The sequence below is a fragment of the Anolis carolinensis genome, unplaced genomic scaffold (genome assembly GCF_035594765.1).
Source record: "Anolis carolinensis isolate JA03-04 unplaced genomic scaffold, rAnoCar3.1.pri scaffold_7, whole genome shotgun sequence".
Classification (NCBI taxonomy): domain Eukaryota; kingdom Metazoa; phylum Chordata; class Lepidosauria; order Squamata; family Dactyloidae; genus Anolis; species Anolis carolinensis.
The window spans coordinates 22676441-22695258 of NW_026943818.1; the positions used below are offsets into that span (position 1 = coordinate 22676441).

The 18818-nt window shown below is 35.9% G+C and overlaps 1 protein-coding gene and 1 long non-coding RNA gene across 4 annotated transcripts in view; one reads left to right on the forward strand and one right to left on the reverse strand.

Annotated features, from left to right (window-relative positions):
• Window positions 1–1149: 1149 nt before the first annotated feature.
• LOC134292977 (uncharacterized) lies at window positions 1150–5407 on the forward strand. Its single transcript, XR_010000054.1, has 3 exons — window positions 1150–1567; window positions 2644–2719; window positions 4865–5407. It is a non-coding gene; the product is annotated as an uncharacterized LOC134292977 (long non-coding RNA).
• A 2528-nt stretch (window positions 5408–7935) lies between these two features.
• Window positions 7936–18818, reverse strand: part of doc2b (double C2 domain beta) — a 153294-nt gene continuing 142411 nt past the window's right edge. For 2 of the 3 annotated variants that reach the window (XM_062958948.1, XM_062958947.1), the window contains 3 exons: window positions 13814–13895; window positions 13521–13617; window positions 7936–9167 (listed from right to left, as the gene is read on the reverse strand). In XM_062958948.1, coding sequence (XP_062815018.1) covers window positions 9031–9167; window positions 13521–13617; window positions 13814–13895 — 316 coding nt within the window. In that variant the 3' untranslated portion in view covers window positions 7936–9030. The remainder of the gene's footprint in view (window positions 9168–13520; window positions 13618–13813; window positions 13896–18818) is intronic. The other variant, XM_062958949.1, reaches the window with a different exon arrangement.

Consider the following 18818-nt stretch of genomic DNA (forward strand, 5'->3'; position numbering starts at 1 on the left):
TATTGGAGGCAAGTGTGAATGGGGCCGGGCTGTGGCGCAGGCTGGTTAGCAACCAGCTGCAATAAATCACTCATGAATTCGAGGCCAGACCGTGTCGGGGTGAGCACCTGACAATTACAAATAAAATATAGCCCCCGCTCATTGCTGACCTAAGCAACCCGAAAGATGCATCTATCAAGTAGGAAATTTAGGTACCACTTATATGTGGGGAGGCTAATTTGCGACACCATAAAAAAATGATCCAGCCGCTGTTGGAATGAGGAAGTGCCGTTGCAATGGATGATGAAGCAGCTGTTCCCCGTGGCCGGAATCAAGCATACCCTCAGGAAGCTGGAGAAGGTTTAAATTGCCTCTGCGTCTGTCTCTGTCTCTTTTCTATGTTATATGGCATTGAGTGTTTGCCTTATATGTATGCAATGTGATCAGCCCTGAGTCCCCTTCGGGGTGAGAAGGGCGGAATATAAATACTGTAAATACTGTAATAATAAATACTAATGTTGCCATTGGCCAGCTTGATTAGCATTGAGTGGCCTTGCAGCTTCAAAACCTGGCTGCTTCCTGCCTGGGGGGATCCTTTGTTGGGAGGTGTTAACTGTCCCTGACTGTTGGCCCTGATTTGTTGGGAGCAGGCAGAGGCTGGGTGGCCCTCCCCTAGGCAGGAAGCAGCCAGGTTTTGAAGCTGCAAGGCCATTCAATGCTAGTATAAATGTCGCTAATAAATAAATAAATAGTCAAGCTGGCCAATGGTAACATTCACACTTGCGTCCAACCCAGGACATTATTCCACAGGTATATAAAGCCCAACAGACCTCATAACCTTTGAGGATGCCTGCCATAGATGTGAGTGAAACGTCAGCAGAGAGTGCTTCTGAAACGTGGCAATTCAGCCCGGAAAACCCACAGAGCGCATCTTTCTTCTAACTTTCTAAAGTGAAATAAAGATATTTGTTTCACTCCGAAGGTGGAAAGGGATAGAATAATAATTGTATATTTATATTACATGCACTATTACTAATAATATTGCAGTATAGTTGCATTTTGTATGTATATATACTTGTTAACACACACACACACATATACATACATATATATGTATATACATACATATGTATATATGTATATATACACATACATATATACAATATAATTTATAATAATATATAATATTACAATATATTGTATATGCATATAATATTAGTAATATTATTTTGTAATATAATACTAATAATACAATATAATATTAATTATATATTATATATTACATTTAATATTACTAATAATATTACAATATATGGATATAGTACAGTATAGTAATTTATTGCTAGTATTGTGCTATGCTAATAATATAATATTGTATGTAAATTTAATTTGTAAGCCGCTATGAGTCCCCTTTGGGGTGAGAAGGGCGGGATATAAATGTCGCTAATAAATAATAATAAATAACACTATTCTTCACTCTTATGAAGCAGGGCCACCAGTCGTCATAAGAAATAAAGAGAAGGAGAGAAAGAATACAAATCGCGAAGACTCTGCTACTTCCAAGAACTCGATTCCTTCCAAGTCAAAGGTCTGACGCTTTCCCGTTCGCTTTTCAAAATTTATTGGAGGTCCTATTTATAAAGATTAAACAAATCCGACCAAAAAAAAGATACACATCATCATCATAATAATAATACTGAAATACAAAAATCATTTGTGGGGATGCAGACCACGACTGTCTTCTGCAGCCGTCACATTAGTAAGAAAACAGTAGTATCAAACATTTAACAAGTCTTTTTTTTTGCATGATAACCACCAACTGGCATGCGATAGTTGTTTTTAAATACGTATATATATATTTATATATTTATATATCGTATCATATATCTGTATAACTATATACACAGTCCAGGTTTGGTTTTGTTGTTTAAAAAAAGGCTTTGATAGAAAACGAAAAGGGATTCGGACGAGGCTGGAAGAAGATGCACTTCAATCCATGGTAATTCAAGGAGCAATCTTGGGAAGATGATTTTCTTGGAGGAAAAAATTTTGTTACGGGGAAAATATGCATTCGGGTGGTATATAATGGAAGGATTTGTATTATCGCCAGGTTTCCAAAACGGTACAAAGTCATGATAGGCAGGGCTGTTGCCATGTTTGTGCTCTTCCTAAAATCCCAAATGAAAGGATCCGACTTTCAGTTAAGTTTAGAAAGTTTTTCTGCAAGAATGAATGTGTGGCTCACATTCATCAATGTTGTGACAAGTCACATTTTCTGTGGAATTTTTAGCACCTGATTCAGTCCCGATAAAAGGAAAATCTTTCCGACCCCAAAATAGGAGGCATTCTTAATCACAAAGGATGGTTGCTAGGCAGGTTTTGTTAACCTAGCGATCCTATCTAAGTTTTTCCACAGATCTTGACCAAATTCCACCAAACTGAATTTGTCACATCTACAACAGGCAGTGTCCTCTTCTGTTTCTCTGATGAGAAATGTCATCTTTCTCATCAGAGATCAGAAACCAGAAGAGCAAATTAAGCAAGCCTCCCTTTTGGAACATCTATCACTACGTGCCCCTGAAACCTTATGTAAATATATAACTTTCTATTTAAAAGTGAGCAAGGAAAGCACGGCCATTGCATGGAAATTCATCCCGTTTTTAGGTAATGAATTCCCGAAGACCTTGACACTGAAAATATTCTACGAATGAAGATTTTGTGGCAATAAGAACAAACCACCGTGAGTTATAATCCCTGCAAAGTGAATTTACTGCTTTAATTCTAATACAGTAGAGTATACTGTATACAGTATATATATATGTATATATATATGTGTATATATATATATATATATATATATATACACACATATATGTATAATTCTAATTCTAATAGAGTATACTGTATACAGTGTATATATATATATATATATGTGTGTGTGTGTGTGTGTATATATATATATATACACATATATATACATATATGTATAATTCTAATTCTAATGCAGTAGAGTATACTGTATACAGTATATATATATATGTATATATATGATTATAACTACAGTAGAGTCTCTTATCCAACATAAACTGGTGGAACGTTGGATAAGCGAATATGTTGGATAATAAGGAGGGATTAAGGAAAAGCCTATTAAACATCAAATTAGGTTATGATTTTACAAATTAAGCACCAAAACATCATGTTAGACAACAAATTTGACAGAAAAAGTAGTTCAATACGCAGTAATGCTATGTAGTAATTACTGTATTTACGAATTTAGCACCAAAATATCACGATGCATTGAAAACATTGACTACAAAAATGTGTTGGATAATCCAGAATGTTGGATAAGCGAGACTCTACTGTATTCTCATTTTTTGTAGCAGTAACTTTTAGTTACCAAAGAAAACTGAATGTGTTGTCGAAGGTTTTCATGGCTGGATTGCTGTGAGTTTTCCGGGCTGTCTGGCCATGTTCCCGAAGCATTCCCTCCTGACGTTTTGCCCACATCTATGGCAGGCATCCTCAGAGGTGGTGAGCGCTGTTGGAAACTAGGCAAGTGGGGTTTATATATCTGTGGGATAATGTCCAGGGTGGGAGAAAGAACTCAAGTGTGAATGTTGCCATTAGCATTGAATGGCCTAGCAGCTTCAAAGCCTGGCTGCTTCCTGCTGGGGGAATCCTTTGTTGGGAAGTGTTAACTGTCCCTGACTCTGAAATTCCACAGATATATAAACCCCACTTGTGTTGTCGAAGGCTTTCATGGCTGGGATCACAGGGTTGTTGTATGTTTTCCGGGCTGTATGGCCATGTTCCAGAAGTATTCTCTCCTGACATTTTGCCCACATCTATGGCAGGCATCCTCAGGAGAGAATACTTCTAGAACATGGCCATACAGCCCAGAAAACATACAACAATCCTGAAACCCCACTTGCCTAGTTTCAACAGACCTCACAACCTCTCAGGATGCCTGCCATAGATGTGGGCAAAATGTCAGGAGAGAATGCTTCTGGAACATGTCTGTATAACCTGGGAAACTCATAGAAAACCCAGAAAACTAAATGGCTTTCATTTTGCAGTGAGTTTCCCCTTTATGGTTTAGTTAAAGAGTTAGTTAAATGATATATGTAACAAAATGTTATAGTTATGCCTCAAAAGGACTAAGGTTATATCTTAAATTACAGTTATAACATAGATGTATATTCATAAGTAGGGAAACCAACACATTTTCCAAGTGGGTGACTTCCAGTTTTTGCATAGGAATTATTACACAGTAGAGTCTCACTTATCCAAGACTCGCTTATCCAAGTTTCTGGATTATCCAAGCCATTTTTGTACTCAATGTTTTCAATATATAGAGAAAAATAATAAATGTAATAGTAGCAATAATAATAGAGTTAAATAATAAATGTAATAATAATAATACAGTAGAGTCTCACTTATCCAAGACTTGCTTATGCAAGGTTCTGGATAATCCAAGCCATTTTTGTAGACAATGTTTTCAATATAACGTGATATTTTGGTGCTAAATTCGTAAATACAGTAATTACAACATAATATTACTGCGTATTGAACTACTTTTTCTGTCAAATTTGTTGTATAACATGATGTTTTGGTGCTTAATTTGTAAAATCATAACCTAATTTGATGTTTAATAGGCTTTTCCTGAATCCCTCCTTATCATCCAAGATATTCGCTTATCCAAGCTTCTGCTGGCCTGTTTAGCTTGGATAAGTGAGACTCTACTGTACTCTTGAACCACCTTTTAAATCCTTTTGACTGAGATGGTGGTGTTGCTGCTGTTCATGGTTGGGATGGTTGTAATTTAAATCCGTTACATCAACTTAACACCAAAGTAATATTCAACCTTGACAAATTTTGTCGACAGCTGATGGACAGAGAGAGAGTTTGGCAAGATTGGACAGAATGGGCAGGAAGAATCTTTTGTCTGAATTGTACGACGGTATGTTCAGAGGATCTAAGCCCAGTCATTTGGCCTTCTCTTGCTCACACTTGGCATTGATCGGGGTGTTTGCTTTTGAGGGCTGTCCTGGGGAGGACACGGATGCCAGCCCTCAGGGACTGCGTTCGTTCGAGAAAGCCTTGCCTAAGACAAAACAGGCGCCAATGGCTCTTTGTGTGTGTCAGAGAAGCATGTAGTGTTTGAAGCTGAACACTTCCCCAGACAGGAGGAGGCAGGCGTTTCTTGAAAGTTGGAGCTGTGCAAAGAGGAGAAAGTGAGGCCTCTTAAGCCAGCACTGAGCAAGAGAAGGGACCGAGGGGTGGAGGGAAAGAAGGGATGAAAGAAGGAAGGAAGGAGAGAAGGAAGGGAAGGAGAGAAGGAAGGAAGGAGAGAAGGAAAGAAAGAAAGAAGGAGAGAAGGAAAAAAGAGATGAAAGACAAAAGGAGGGAAGGAAAGAAGGAGAGAAGGGAGGGAGGAAGGAAGGAAGGAAGGAAAGAAAGAAAGAAAGAAAGAAGGAAAGAAAGAAAGAAAGAAGGAAGGAAGGGATGAAAGAAGGAAGGAAGGAAAGAAGGAAGGAAGGAGAGAAGGAAGGAAAGAAGGAAGGAAGGAAGGAAAGAAAGAAGGAAGGAATGAAGGGAAGGAAAGAAAGAAGGAGAGAAGGAAGGGATGAAAGAACAAAGGAAAGAAAAAGAAGGAAGGAAGGAGAGAAGGAAGGAAGGAAGGGATGAAAGAAGGAAGGAGAGAAGGAAGGGATGAAAGAACAAAGGAAAGAAAAAGAAGGAAGGAAGGGATGAAAGAACAAAGGAAAGAAAAAGAAGGAAGGAAGGGATGAAAGAACAAAGGAAAGAAAAAGAAGGAAGGAAGGGATGAAAGAACAAAGGAAAGAAAAAGAAGGAAGGAAGGGATGAAAGAACAAAGGAAAGAAAAAGAAGGAAGGAAGGGATGAAAGAAGGAAGGAAGGAAGGAAGAGATGAAAGACGAAAGGAAGGAAGGAAAGAAGGAAGGAAGGAGAGAAGGAAGGAAGGAAAGAAAGAAGGAAGGAATGAAGGGAAGGAAAGAAAGAAGGAGAGAAGGAAGGAATGAAAGAACAAAGGAAAGAAAAAGAAGGAAGGAAGGAAGGGAAGGAAAGAAAGAAGGAAGGAAGGAGAGAAGGAAGGAGAGAAGGAAGGGATGAAAGAAGGAAGGAGAGAAGGAAGGAAGGGATGAAAGAAGGGAGGAAGGAAGGAAGGAAAGAAGGAAGGAAGGAAGGAGAGAAGGAAGGGATGAAAGAAGGAAGGAAAGAAAAAGAAGGAAGGAAGGAATGAAGGGAAGGAAAGAAAGAAGGAAAGAAGGAGAGAAGGAAGGGATGAAAGAAGGAAGGAAAGAAAAAGAAGGAAGGAAGGAATGAAGAGAAGGAAAGAAAGAAGGAAAGAAGGAGAGAAGGAAGGGATGAAAGAAGGAAGGGAGGGATGAAAGAAAGAAGGAAGAAAGGAAGGAGAGAAGGAAGGAAGGAAGGGAAGAGAAGAAGGAAGGAAGGAGAGAAGGAAGGAAGGGAAGAGAAGAAGGAAGGAAGGGAAGAAAGAAAGAAGGAAGGAAGAAAGCCATTGTTTTGGGTGAAAGTGACAGCCCTTTGTTGTGTTCTGAACATGGTTTTAAATCTATTTATTGTATTTTGTTAAATTACCTAATTGTTTTAATTGCGTATGTTTTATCTTTTTGTATTGTATATTGGCATTGAATGTTTGCCAGATTGTGAGCAGCCCTGAGTCCCTTCGGGTGAGAAGGGCAGGATAGAAATGAGGAAAATAAATAAATGAAATAAATTGTGCAGTTTTTTCGACTGTGATGTTTTATCTTGTGTCGCACTGTTTTTAATCTTACTGTTTAATAGATTGTATGTATTGTAGTGCCATATTGTTCTCCATGTTTTTTGTGTAAGCCGCCCTGAGTCCCTTTGTGGAGATGGTGGCGGGGTAAAAATAAAGTTGTTATTATTATTATTATTATTAATCTGGTTTTGTACATATTGTTTGGGGGAACGGGGAAAATCAAAACTGAAATCTGGGGGTGGGAGAGGAAGGAGGGAGCCAAACTACTCGCCCACAACGACAGACATTGCAAATACAGTAGAGTCTCACTTATCCAAGCCTCGCTTATCCAAGTTTCTGGATTATCCAAGGCATTTTTGTAGTCAATGTTTTCAATGTATCGTGATATTTCAGTGCTAAATTCGTAAATACAGTAATTACTACATAGTATTACTGCACATTAAACTACTTTTTCTGTCCAATTTGTTGTCTAACATGATGTTTTGGTGCTTAATTTATAAAATCATAACCTAATTTGATGTTTAATAGGCTTTTCCTTAATCCCTCCTTATTATCTAAGACAGGGGTCCCCAAACTTTTTAAACAGGGGGCCAGTTCATGATCCTATGGACCGTTGGAGGGCCAGACTATATACTGAGCAATAATAATCATTATTATTATTAATAATAATAATAATAATAATAATAATAATAATAATAATAATAAAGAGGATGGGAAGAGACCCCTTGGGCCATTGAGTCCAATCTCCTTCTGCCTTTGTGCACAAAAGGAACAAGCTGAGCACCCATGACAGATGGCCTCCCAGCCTCAATGTTAATAATAATAATAATAATAATAATAATAATAATAATAATAATAAACCCTTGGGCCATTGAGTCCAACCCCCTTCTGCCTTTGTGCACCAAAAGCACAAGCAAAGCACTCCTGACAGATGGCCTCCCAGCCTCATTATTATTATTTTTATTATTATTATTATTATTGTTGTTGTTGTTATTACCCGGTGGTGACGGGTACACTGGGTGCCGTGCCAAAAGATCTCAGCCGGCATTTGGAAACAACAGACATTGACAAAATCACAATCTGCCAACTGCAAAAGGCCACCCTACTGGGATCTGCACGCATCATCCAAAAATACATCACACAGTCCTAGACACTTGGGAAGTGTTCGACTTGTGATTTTGTGATATGAAATCCAGCATATCTATCTTGTTTGCTATGTCATAATAATAATAATAATAATAATAATAATAATAATAATAATAATAATAATAACAATAATAATAATAAGGGTTGGAAGAGAAGAAGAGACCCCTTGGGTCATTTAGCCCAACCCGCTTCTGCCCTTGTGCCGTGGGGGCCGGATTAATGGCTTCGATGGGCCACATCCAGCCCCCGGGCCTTAGTTTGGGGACCCCTGATCTAAGATAATAATAATAATAATAATAATAATAATAATAATAATAATAAGATATTCACTTATCGAAGCTTCTGCTGGCCCGTTCATGTTGGATAAGTGAGACTTGTGTATATATATATGTATATATGCCCCTGGTGGTGGCGCAGTGTGTTAAAGCGCTGAGCTGCTGAACTTGCAGACCGAAAGGTCCCAAGTTCAAATCCCGGGAGCGGAATGAGCATCCGCTATTAGCTCCAGCTCCTGCCAACCTAGCAGTTCGAAAACATGCCAATGTGAGTAGATAAATAGGTACTGCACCAGTGGGAAGGTAACGGCACTCCATGCAGTCATGACCTTGGAGGTGTCTATGGACAACGCCGGCTCTTCGGCTTAGAAATGGAGATGAGCACCAACCCCCAGAGTCAGACACAACTGGACTTAACATCATGGGAAACCTATACCTTACTGTATATATGCATGTGTGTGAATATATATATGTGTGTGTGTGTATGTATATTGTGCATCAGGTTGCCACTGCATTTGCAAAGCAGCAAGAACGGGATTGAGGAGATCGAAAGGTGGTTGTGTGAATGCATGCAGGCCTGGAGACGCCCCATCACACGTATACACACACGCACACACACACACAGGAACGGGTTCAAAGTATCCCGGAAAGACATCTCAAGGCAAAGCAACAGGGAAGAAGACAGCCTTGTCTGGGGTTCAATGGGCCGCCTCTTGGGGGTCCCAGCCCGTCTCCCCTCCGCTCTTGAGGCTCAGCATCCCTCCCGTCCCGTCCTGCGCAGCAAGCAAACGGAGCCCAGAGGCAAAGGCTGCTGCTCCGTGGTTGAGATCGGTGCGCCACGTTGTTCCCCGGGGCCGGGAGGTCAGTCGCTGAGGATGGCCCCGGGCAGCTCATTGGTGAGCGTGTGCCAGCGCTCAATCTTCTTATCCTTATTCTTTAGGCAGTCGAACCAGTGCTTGAGCCGCTCTCCCTTGGCGTTGATCCCAAGCACGACACCCCCTGGACGGACCACAAAGAAGAAAGAGAGCTGTGTCACTTATCAGAGAATCATAGATCTAGTCCATCTAGTCCAATTCCTGTCATGCAGGAAAAGCACCATTAGATGGTCTCTGTTTAAAAACCTCCAAGGAAGGAGCTTCCACCACACTAACTTACTTATTTACATGCGTTGCTGTGGCGTTGTCTGGTGGTGTCTGTATTTTATAGGCAGTGTGGTAGAGGCCTAAGTGAGGCCTAACTTTGCCTGTTCCCTGGGCTGAGTGGGTTGCTAGGAGACCAAGTGAGTAGAGCTTAGCCTTCTAACTGGCAGCAATTGGATAAAAACAATTATTTCTCTCTCTCTCTAATTAGGACTTTATTTTTCTTTTCTTTTTGTTGTATCAACCTAGAGGCATGGATGATGGGTTGTATTGTCAAATTTCGAGGTTGGGGGGCCTGTTGTTTTGTTGGTTGCCAGGATTCCATCACTCTTATATATATATATATATATATATATATATATATATATATATATATATAATTAATTTAATACATTTATATCCCACCCTTCTCACCCCAAAGGGGACTCAGAGCGGCTTACAAATTAAATTTAAATACATTATATTATTAGCATAGCACAATACTGGCAATAAATTACTATATTGTACTATAATAATAATAATTATTATTATTATTATTATTATTATTATTATTATTATTATTATTATTATTTTTGTACCCCGTCACCATCTCCCCAGAGGGACAGATATAAAACCAGCATACAGTATACGGTTTTACAAAAACACACAAGTAAATTTAAAAGGCATTAAAAATCAGTAGAGTCTCAGTTATCCAAGCCTCTGGATTATCCAAGCCATTTTTGTTGTCAATGTTTTCACTTCACTTCTTCACTTCACTTTATTTCTTAATTAGTCGCTCTCCACCCGAGTGCTCCAAGCGACTTACAATTTAAAATATCATTCCACAATATAAAAACATTCAACCTAAAAACATTCAACAGTGACTATTTGGCAAATTAGATCTGATTTACTTAAATGCACAACCAAACAGCCAAGTCTTGACATAAGTGAGACTCTACTGTATATAAATATATTGAAATATTATTAGTAATACTACATTTAATATATAATATATAATTAATATTAATATATTGTATTATTAGTATTATATTGTATTACAAAATAATATTATATATATATTATATATTAATATATATTATATATTAATATTATATATTAGGCCTGGGCTGTGGCACAGGCTGGTGAGCAACCAGCTGCAGCCAGCTGCAACAAATCACTCTGACCAAGAGGTCATGAGTTCGAGGCCAGCTCGGAGCCTGTGTTTGTCTCTGTCTTTGTTCTATGTTAAGGCATTGAATGTTTGCCTTATATGTGTAATGTGATCCACCCTGAGTCCTCTTCAGGGTGAGAAGGGCGGAATATAAATGCTGTAAATATGCATATACATACATATTATAATACATATTATTGTAAATTATATTGTATATATAAATTATATATACAGTAGAGTCTCACTTATCCAAGCTAAGCGGGCCGGCAGAAGCTTGCATAAGTGAATATCTTGGATAATAAGGAGGAATTAAGTGAAAGCCTATTAAACATCAAATTAGGTTATGATTTTACAAATTAAGCACCAAAACATCAAGTTATACAACAAATTTGACAGAAAAAGTAGTCCAATAGGCAGTAATGTTATGTTGTAATTACTGTATTTACGAATTTAGCACCAAAGTATCACGATGTATTGAAATGCGTTGGATAATCTAGAACGTTGGATAAGCGAGACTCTACTGTAATATATAATTAATATTATTGTATTGTATTATTAGTATTATCTTATATTACAAAATAATATTAATATTATATGCATATATATATACAATATATTATAATATTATATCTTATTGTAAATTATATTGTATATATAAATTATATGTATATATATAACTTGGGAGAGGCCATCTAACTCAACCCCCTTCTTCCAGGCAGGAAGATGATATCCATGTTGGAAATACAGCAACGACAACAAAACTTTATTTATATACCACTCTATCTCCCATGGGGAGACATGGTAAACATTCAGTGCCAACATACAGCATGCAACAGTCCAAGAATAAAACAACAGCAACCTTCTCAAGCCTCCACTAGTTATTTGTTCTGTATATAATTCAGATTGTTTACTGTACTGTATGTGTGTGTATTGGTTTGCAGTTTTCCTTAACTCTTTGTTGTGGGTCCATGTGATCGGATCTGGGATTGGTCAGGACTCAGACTCCATTTGAGAAACAGTATGCTTAGAGACTTCAATAGAAACAGATGTATGCTTTTAGAAGTCAGTAGGAACACAATGCTGTACAGAAGCCATTAGACTTTCAATGTAGAATCAGAGACTCTATTAGACTCTCAGAACAGAGAGATGCTTTAGACTTTGGACGCTCTGTGTTACAAACTCTATCTGGAACTGGACTGATATGCAAAGTACCTGTATGCTGAATACATGAAGTTTGTGAGCAAACCAACTACTGTATATACTCGAGTATAAGCTGACCTGAATATAAGCCGAGGCACCTAATTTTACCACAAAAAAACTGGGAAAACATTGACTCCAGTATAAGCCAAGGGTGGTAAATTTCAGAAATAAAAATAGATACCAATAAAATTACATTAATTGAGCCATCAGTAGGTTAAATGTTTTCGAATATTTACATCAAGCTCAAATTTAAGATAAGACTCTCCAACTCTGATCAAAACATTATTCTCATCTTCTGCAATGTCAATGTGCTTATGGATCCTTTTAATAATAATAGAGTAAAATAATACATGTAAAAATAATAATAATAAATACAGGAAAATAATACAAGTAATAATAAATAGAGTAACATAATAAATGCAATAATAATAAGATCAGAGTAAAATAATAAATGTATTATTGTTAATAATAAAAATAGAGTAAAATAAATGTAATAGTAGCAACAATAATAGAGATGTAATGATACCAATAATTAATAGAGAAAAATAATAAATGTAATACAGTAGAGTCTCACTTATCCAACACTCACTTATCCAGCATTCTGGATTATCCAAGGCATTTTTGTAGTCAATGTTTTCAATATATCATGATATTTTGGTACTAAATTTGTAAATACAGTAATTACAACATAGTAATACAAGTAATAATAGAGTAGAATAATAAATGTAACAATAATAAGATCAGAGTAAAATAATAAATGTATTATTATTAATAATAAAAATAGAGTAAAATAAATGTAATAGTAGCAACAATAGTAGAGAAAAATAATAAATGTCATAATACCACTAATAATAGAGAAAAATAATAAATGTAATAATACCAATAATAATAGAGAAAAATAATAAAGGTACCATATATTCTCGATTATAAGCTGTATCCTTTTAATAATAATAATAGAGTAAAATAATACATGTAATAATAATAATAAATACAGGAAAATAATACAAGTAATAATAGAGTAGAATAATACAAGTAATAATTATAATATCAGAGTGAAATAATAAATGTATTATTATTAATAAAATAGAGTAGAATAAAATAGACTCTGGATTAACAAGGTCTAGTGAATGAAAAGACATTACCTCAGTGCATGGTAATGTTCTATTATTGTATATCGGTTTTTATGATGTTTTAATTGTTTTTAGTTTTTAATGCCTTTTGTATTGTATTGTTGAGGTGATGGCACTGTGTTGCCAATTTGTAAGCCGGGGAGAAGGGCGGGGTAGAAATACCGGAAATATAAATAAATAAATAAATAAATAAATAAATAAATAAATAAATAAATAAATGTGATAATTATAATATCAGAGTGAAATAATAAATGTATTATTATTAATAATAATAATAAAAATAGAGTAAAATAAATGTAATAGTAGCAACAATAATAGAGTACAATAATAAATGGAATAATAATAGAGTAAAATAATAAATGTAATAATACCAATAAATAATAAATTTACCATATATTCTCGAGTATAAGCTGACCCAAATATAAGCCAACCAGGACCCTCACCCGAGTATAAGCCGAGGGGGGCTTTTTCGGTCTTTAAAAAAGGGCTGAAAAACTAGGCTTATACTCAGTATGTTACTTTTAAAGAAGTTTGCTTATTTTTGTCTCTTGAAAGCATGATTTAAAGGGAAAGTTGATGTCTTTGGGCAACGGAAAGAACACTTCTGAAGCCTTACTATATATATGTATGTGTGTGTTTTTGTGCATTGGCTTATCTTTGTCCCTAACAGTTCAAAGACATACCTAAATACATTGGTTTAACAGCTGAGAAACTATCAAGGCTTTAAACTTACCGATAAAGTCGTTTGACTTCCCAATGTCGTAATCCCACACGGTGATCTCGAGAGTTTTCTTGGTCAAATCCGCATGCTTGATATCATAGCAAAACTCCTGCGCAGAGAGAAAGCACAGACTTTTTCCAAACAGTCACCGGGAACGCAATGATCTAATCTCGGATTTATTGTCTTGCTGGACTCTGATAAAGGTTAAAAACTGTTTGGAGGTGTTTTTAGGGCTGGCTCAGTCAAAATGTCAAAATCTAAGACCTTTTTTTTCAAACCTTTGCTGAAATCCAAACAAACCGTACCTCATTAAATTCAGGATTTAGCGTTTTCTTTTTCACGGCGGTCTTGTGCTTAGATTTTTTATCCTCATCTGGTTTCAAGTATCTGGAAAAAAAACAGAGCGTCTATTATCTGAGCCATAATCCACATTGTGGGTTCAAATTATTACCATATATACTCGAAGATAAGCCGAGTTTTTCAGCCCTTATTTATGAGCTGAAAAAGCCTCCCCTGGCTTATAATCGGGTCAAGATATTGCTTGCAATACGTGATCTATTTCTCTCTTCTCCTCCCTTATCAGTGTGTTTACTTTTGCAAAGCCTCCTTCGCTCTTAATCAAGGGAATGTTTTGCAAAGAGAAAGACACCCTTGCAAGTCAAGAAGAAGAAAAATATATATTCATTCATCTTATGAAAGCATTTCCCCCTGAAATATTTGTTAAATTCTATAGGCATGAACCCCTTGCAATGTACCTTTATATATGTATCTATCTATATACATTAATTTTATATATGAATTTTCCCCTCATATGTTTGCAGGTCTTTGCAAATCCTTTATACATATAGATCCAGGTACCTGTGTATCTGTAGCCATACATGTACATTATTTTTATATATTAATTTCCCCTCATATGTTTGCAGGTCTTTGCAAATCCTTTATCCATGTACCTGTGTATCTGTAGCCATACATATACATTATTTTAAATATGAATTTACCCTCATATGTTTGTAGGTCTTTGCAAATCCTTTATACATATAGATCCAAGTACCTGTGTATCTGTAGCCATACATATACGTTATTTTTATATATGAATTTACCCTCCTATGTTTGCAGGTCTTTGCAAATCCTTTATACATATAGATCCATATACCTGTGTATATGTAGCCATATATATACATTATTTTTATATATGAATTTACCCTCATATGTTTGCAGGTCTTTGCAAATCCTTTATACATATAGATCCATATACCTGTGTATCTGTAGCCATACATATACATTATTTTTATATATGAATTTACCCTCATATGTTTACAGGTCTTTGCAAATCCTTTATACATATAGATCCAAGTACCTGTGTATCTGTAGCCATACATATACATTATTTTTATATATGAATTTACCCTCATATGTTTGCAGGTCTTTGCAAATCCTTTATACATATAGATCCAAGTACCTGTGTATCTGTAGCCATACATATACATTATTTTTATATATGAATTTACTCTCATATGTTTGCAAGTCTCTGCAAATATCTATATAAAGAGAGATGTCTGGATAGATATGAATATATTCTTACCTACCTATATATAGGGCTTGCAAATATTACAGGGGGAAATGAACACACAAGTATATATAGACATGTCTAGATAGATGTGAATTATATATATATCTATATCTTCTGCCAACCTAGCAGTTCAAAAACATGCCAATGTGAGTAGATCAATAGATACTGCTCCGGCGGGAAGGTAGCGGCGCTCCATGCAGTCATGCCGGCCACATTACCTTGGAGGTGTCTACGGACAAGGCCAGCTCTTCGGCTTAGAAATGGAGATGAGCACCAACCTTTAGAGTCAGACATGACTGGACTTAATGTCAGGGGAAACCATATATATATATATATATATATATATATATATATATATATATATATATGGCTTGCAAATATTCTAGGGGAAATGCACACACACACACACACAGAGGGATTTGCAAATGTTTCAGGGGGAAATGCATATGTGAAATTAATATATATAATTATAGATATATATCTAGCTCTGCATTGTTTATCGGCAGGTTTTTGAGTAATTACATTGGACTACCGCCGATTTCTGGGCCTGAATATATTGGACAAGATTTCCCTAGCCTAAAATGATACATTTTAATATATTGGTTTTATGGTTCCCGTCCCCTTGATCTGGTCATGTAAATGTGATTTATTGTTATAATTGTATTATTTTACTTTGTTTAATAATGTGTATTATGTTGTTATGTAATGTTTGTGTTTGCTTTTATGACTGTAAACCGCCCTGAGTCCCATCCGGGAGATAGGGCGGTATATAAAGATTTATATTATTATTATTACTATTATTATTATTATTATTATTATTATTATTATTATTATTATTATTATAGTCTTTGAATGTTTGCCTGCTACTATGTTGGAAGCTGGCCTGGGTCCCCATGGGGAGATAGGGTGGGATCCAAATGAAGTTGTTATTATTATTATTATTATTATTATTAGATTATTATTGATAGCATATTGTTTTTGTTGCCCCTACTTTTCCACTAGTTTATTGTTTTTCTTTGAAATACGGTAAATATTCAAAAACATTTAACCTACTGATGCCTCGATTCATGACATTTTATTGGTACAGTAGAGTCTCACTTATCCAACATAAACGGGCCGGCAGAACGTTGGATAAGCGAATATGTTGGATAATAAGGAGGGATTAAGGAAAAGCCTATTACACATCAAATTAGGTTATGATTTTACAAATAAAGCACCAAAACATCATGTTTAACTACAAATTTGAAAGAAAAAGTAGTACAATACGCAGTAATGTTATGTTGTAATTACTGTATTGACTAATTTAGCACCAAAATATCACGTTATATTGAAAACATTGTCTACAAAAATGGCTTGGATTATCCAGAACCTTGCATAAGCAAGTCTTGGATAAGTGAGACTCTACTGTATTATTATTATTACATTTATTATTCAACTCTATTATTATTGCTACTATTACATTTATTATTTTTCTCTATATATTGAAAACATTGACTACAAAAATGGCTTGGATAATCCAGAAACTTGGATAAGCGAGTCTTGGATAAGTGAGACTCTACTGTGTAATAATTCCTATGCAAAAACTGGAAGTCACCCACTTGGAAAATGTGTTGGTTTCCCTACTTATGAATATACATCTATGTTATAACTGTAATTTAAGATATAACCTTAGTCCTTTTGAGGCATAACTATAACATTTTGTTACATATATCATTTAACTAACTCTTTGTTATATTGAAAACATTGACTACAAAAATGCGTTGGATAATCCAGAACGTTGGATAAGCGAGTGTTGGATAAGTGAGATTCTACTGTATCTATTTTTAGTTTGCAATTTACCACCCTCGGCTTATACTGGAGTCAATGATTTCCAAGTTTTTTTGTGGTAAAATTAGGTGCCTCGACTTATATTCGGGTCGGCTTATACTCGAGTATATACGGTATATGTCAATAACGTACTATCATATACTGACAGAATAATCCATCGTTCTGTCTCTTGTGACAACCAATAAATTTGCCATCTTTGGAGACTAAGCAGATGGAGCCGGGAGGCACTTAATAAGCCAAGACAGAGGTGCAGGCGGGGTGATGGCTCATGCTTTTCCACCCATAAAACCCAATTACGAGCGTCAAAGCAGAAAAGGTCTGGCGTCAAGGAGAGCAAAGGGTGGCAGGGCAGGCTTCAGTGGCCTGGATTATTTCAAAGGCGATATCGCAGAATTATAGCCATTTGGTTCTGATGAGGAGATAAAGAATAAGCACAGCTGTTCTAAACTAAAGTCAGAACACTCTGGCCAGCACACATTTTGGTGCCGCAAATGTTTTGTTTTTTTTTTGGCTTTTTAAAAAATTTTTCTTTTTGATACATCATAACAATGAACAATTAACTATTTTTGCCATACATAACTTATTTCAGTATAGGTAACTATTTCTTAAATGACATTTTAAACAGTTCTTAGAAATGTATCTCCCCCCCATACCCCCCACCCCCCTGGAACAGCCCTTCAAAATTGTCAATACATCAGTTTAATCGTGTGGAACGCCTGGTTCAAGGTGCGGTATCTTTCGTCTCCGTCTATTTTATCGATTAGAACAGTCCATTTCCTTAACCAGTCTTGATCTTTTAGGCTATTTGTATATATTTTTTTCTTTTGAATGATGAAATCGTTAATTATATATTCTGATATATAAGCCCACCAGGTTTCTACATCCCATTTTGTAATATATAAGCCGAGGCACCTAATTTTACCACAAAAAAAACTGGGAAAACATTGACTCCAGTATAAGCCAAGGGTGGTAAATTTCAGAAATAAAAATAGATACCAATAAAATTACATTAATTGAGCCATCAGGTTAAATGTTTTTGAATATTTACATAAAGCTCTAATTTAAGATAAGACTCTCCAACTCTGATCAAATCATTATTCTCATCTTCTGCAATGTCAATGTGCTTATGGATCCTTTTAATAATAATAGAGTAAAATAATACATGTAATAATAATAATAATAAATACAGGAAAATAATACAAGTAATAAATAGAGTAACATAATAAATGCAATAATAAGATCAGAGTAAAATAATCCTCGGACTATCGTGGCTTGTATTGCGGCTGTCATATATTTTAGAATCTCTGTCCAATTATTGTTATCTTCCCTTACCTTTACTGTGAGAGACATGTATCTAGCTTTGTCCCATATTAATTCTTTCCCTATTATTTCTTCCATTATTTTTCTATAGAAGTTCTGAATTTTTCTACAGTCCCACCACATGTGGGAATGTACCTATTTCCCCACAGTTATGCCAACACTTATTTGAAGTATTTCCTGTTATATGTGCTACTTGGAGTGGGGTTCTATACCATTTAGATATTATTTTCCTTTGTGTTTCTTTAATCCTTATATGCTTAATTTTATGAATATTGTCAATCCAAGTCCCAATTAATTTCTCAGTGAAGTTTTTTTTCCTGTTTCCAATTATTTATAATGGTTATTTTTGTATTGTAAGTTAATGTGATTAGTACATCATACAATAGCCCAGTTATTCCTTTATCTGGGTTGTTGTGTGTCTTTCGGGCTGTGTGGCCATGTTCCAGAAGCATTCTCTCCTGACGTTTCGCCCACATCTATGGCAGGCATCCTCAGAGGTTGTGAGGTACCTCACAACCTCTGAGGATGCCTGCCATAGATGTGGGCGAAACGTCAGGAGAGAATGCTTCTGGAACATGGCCACACAGCCCGAA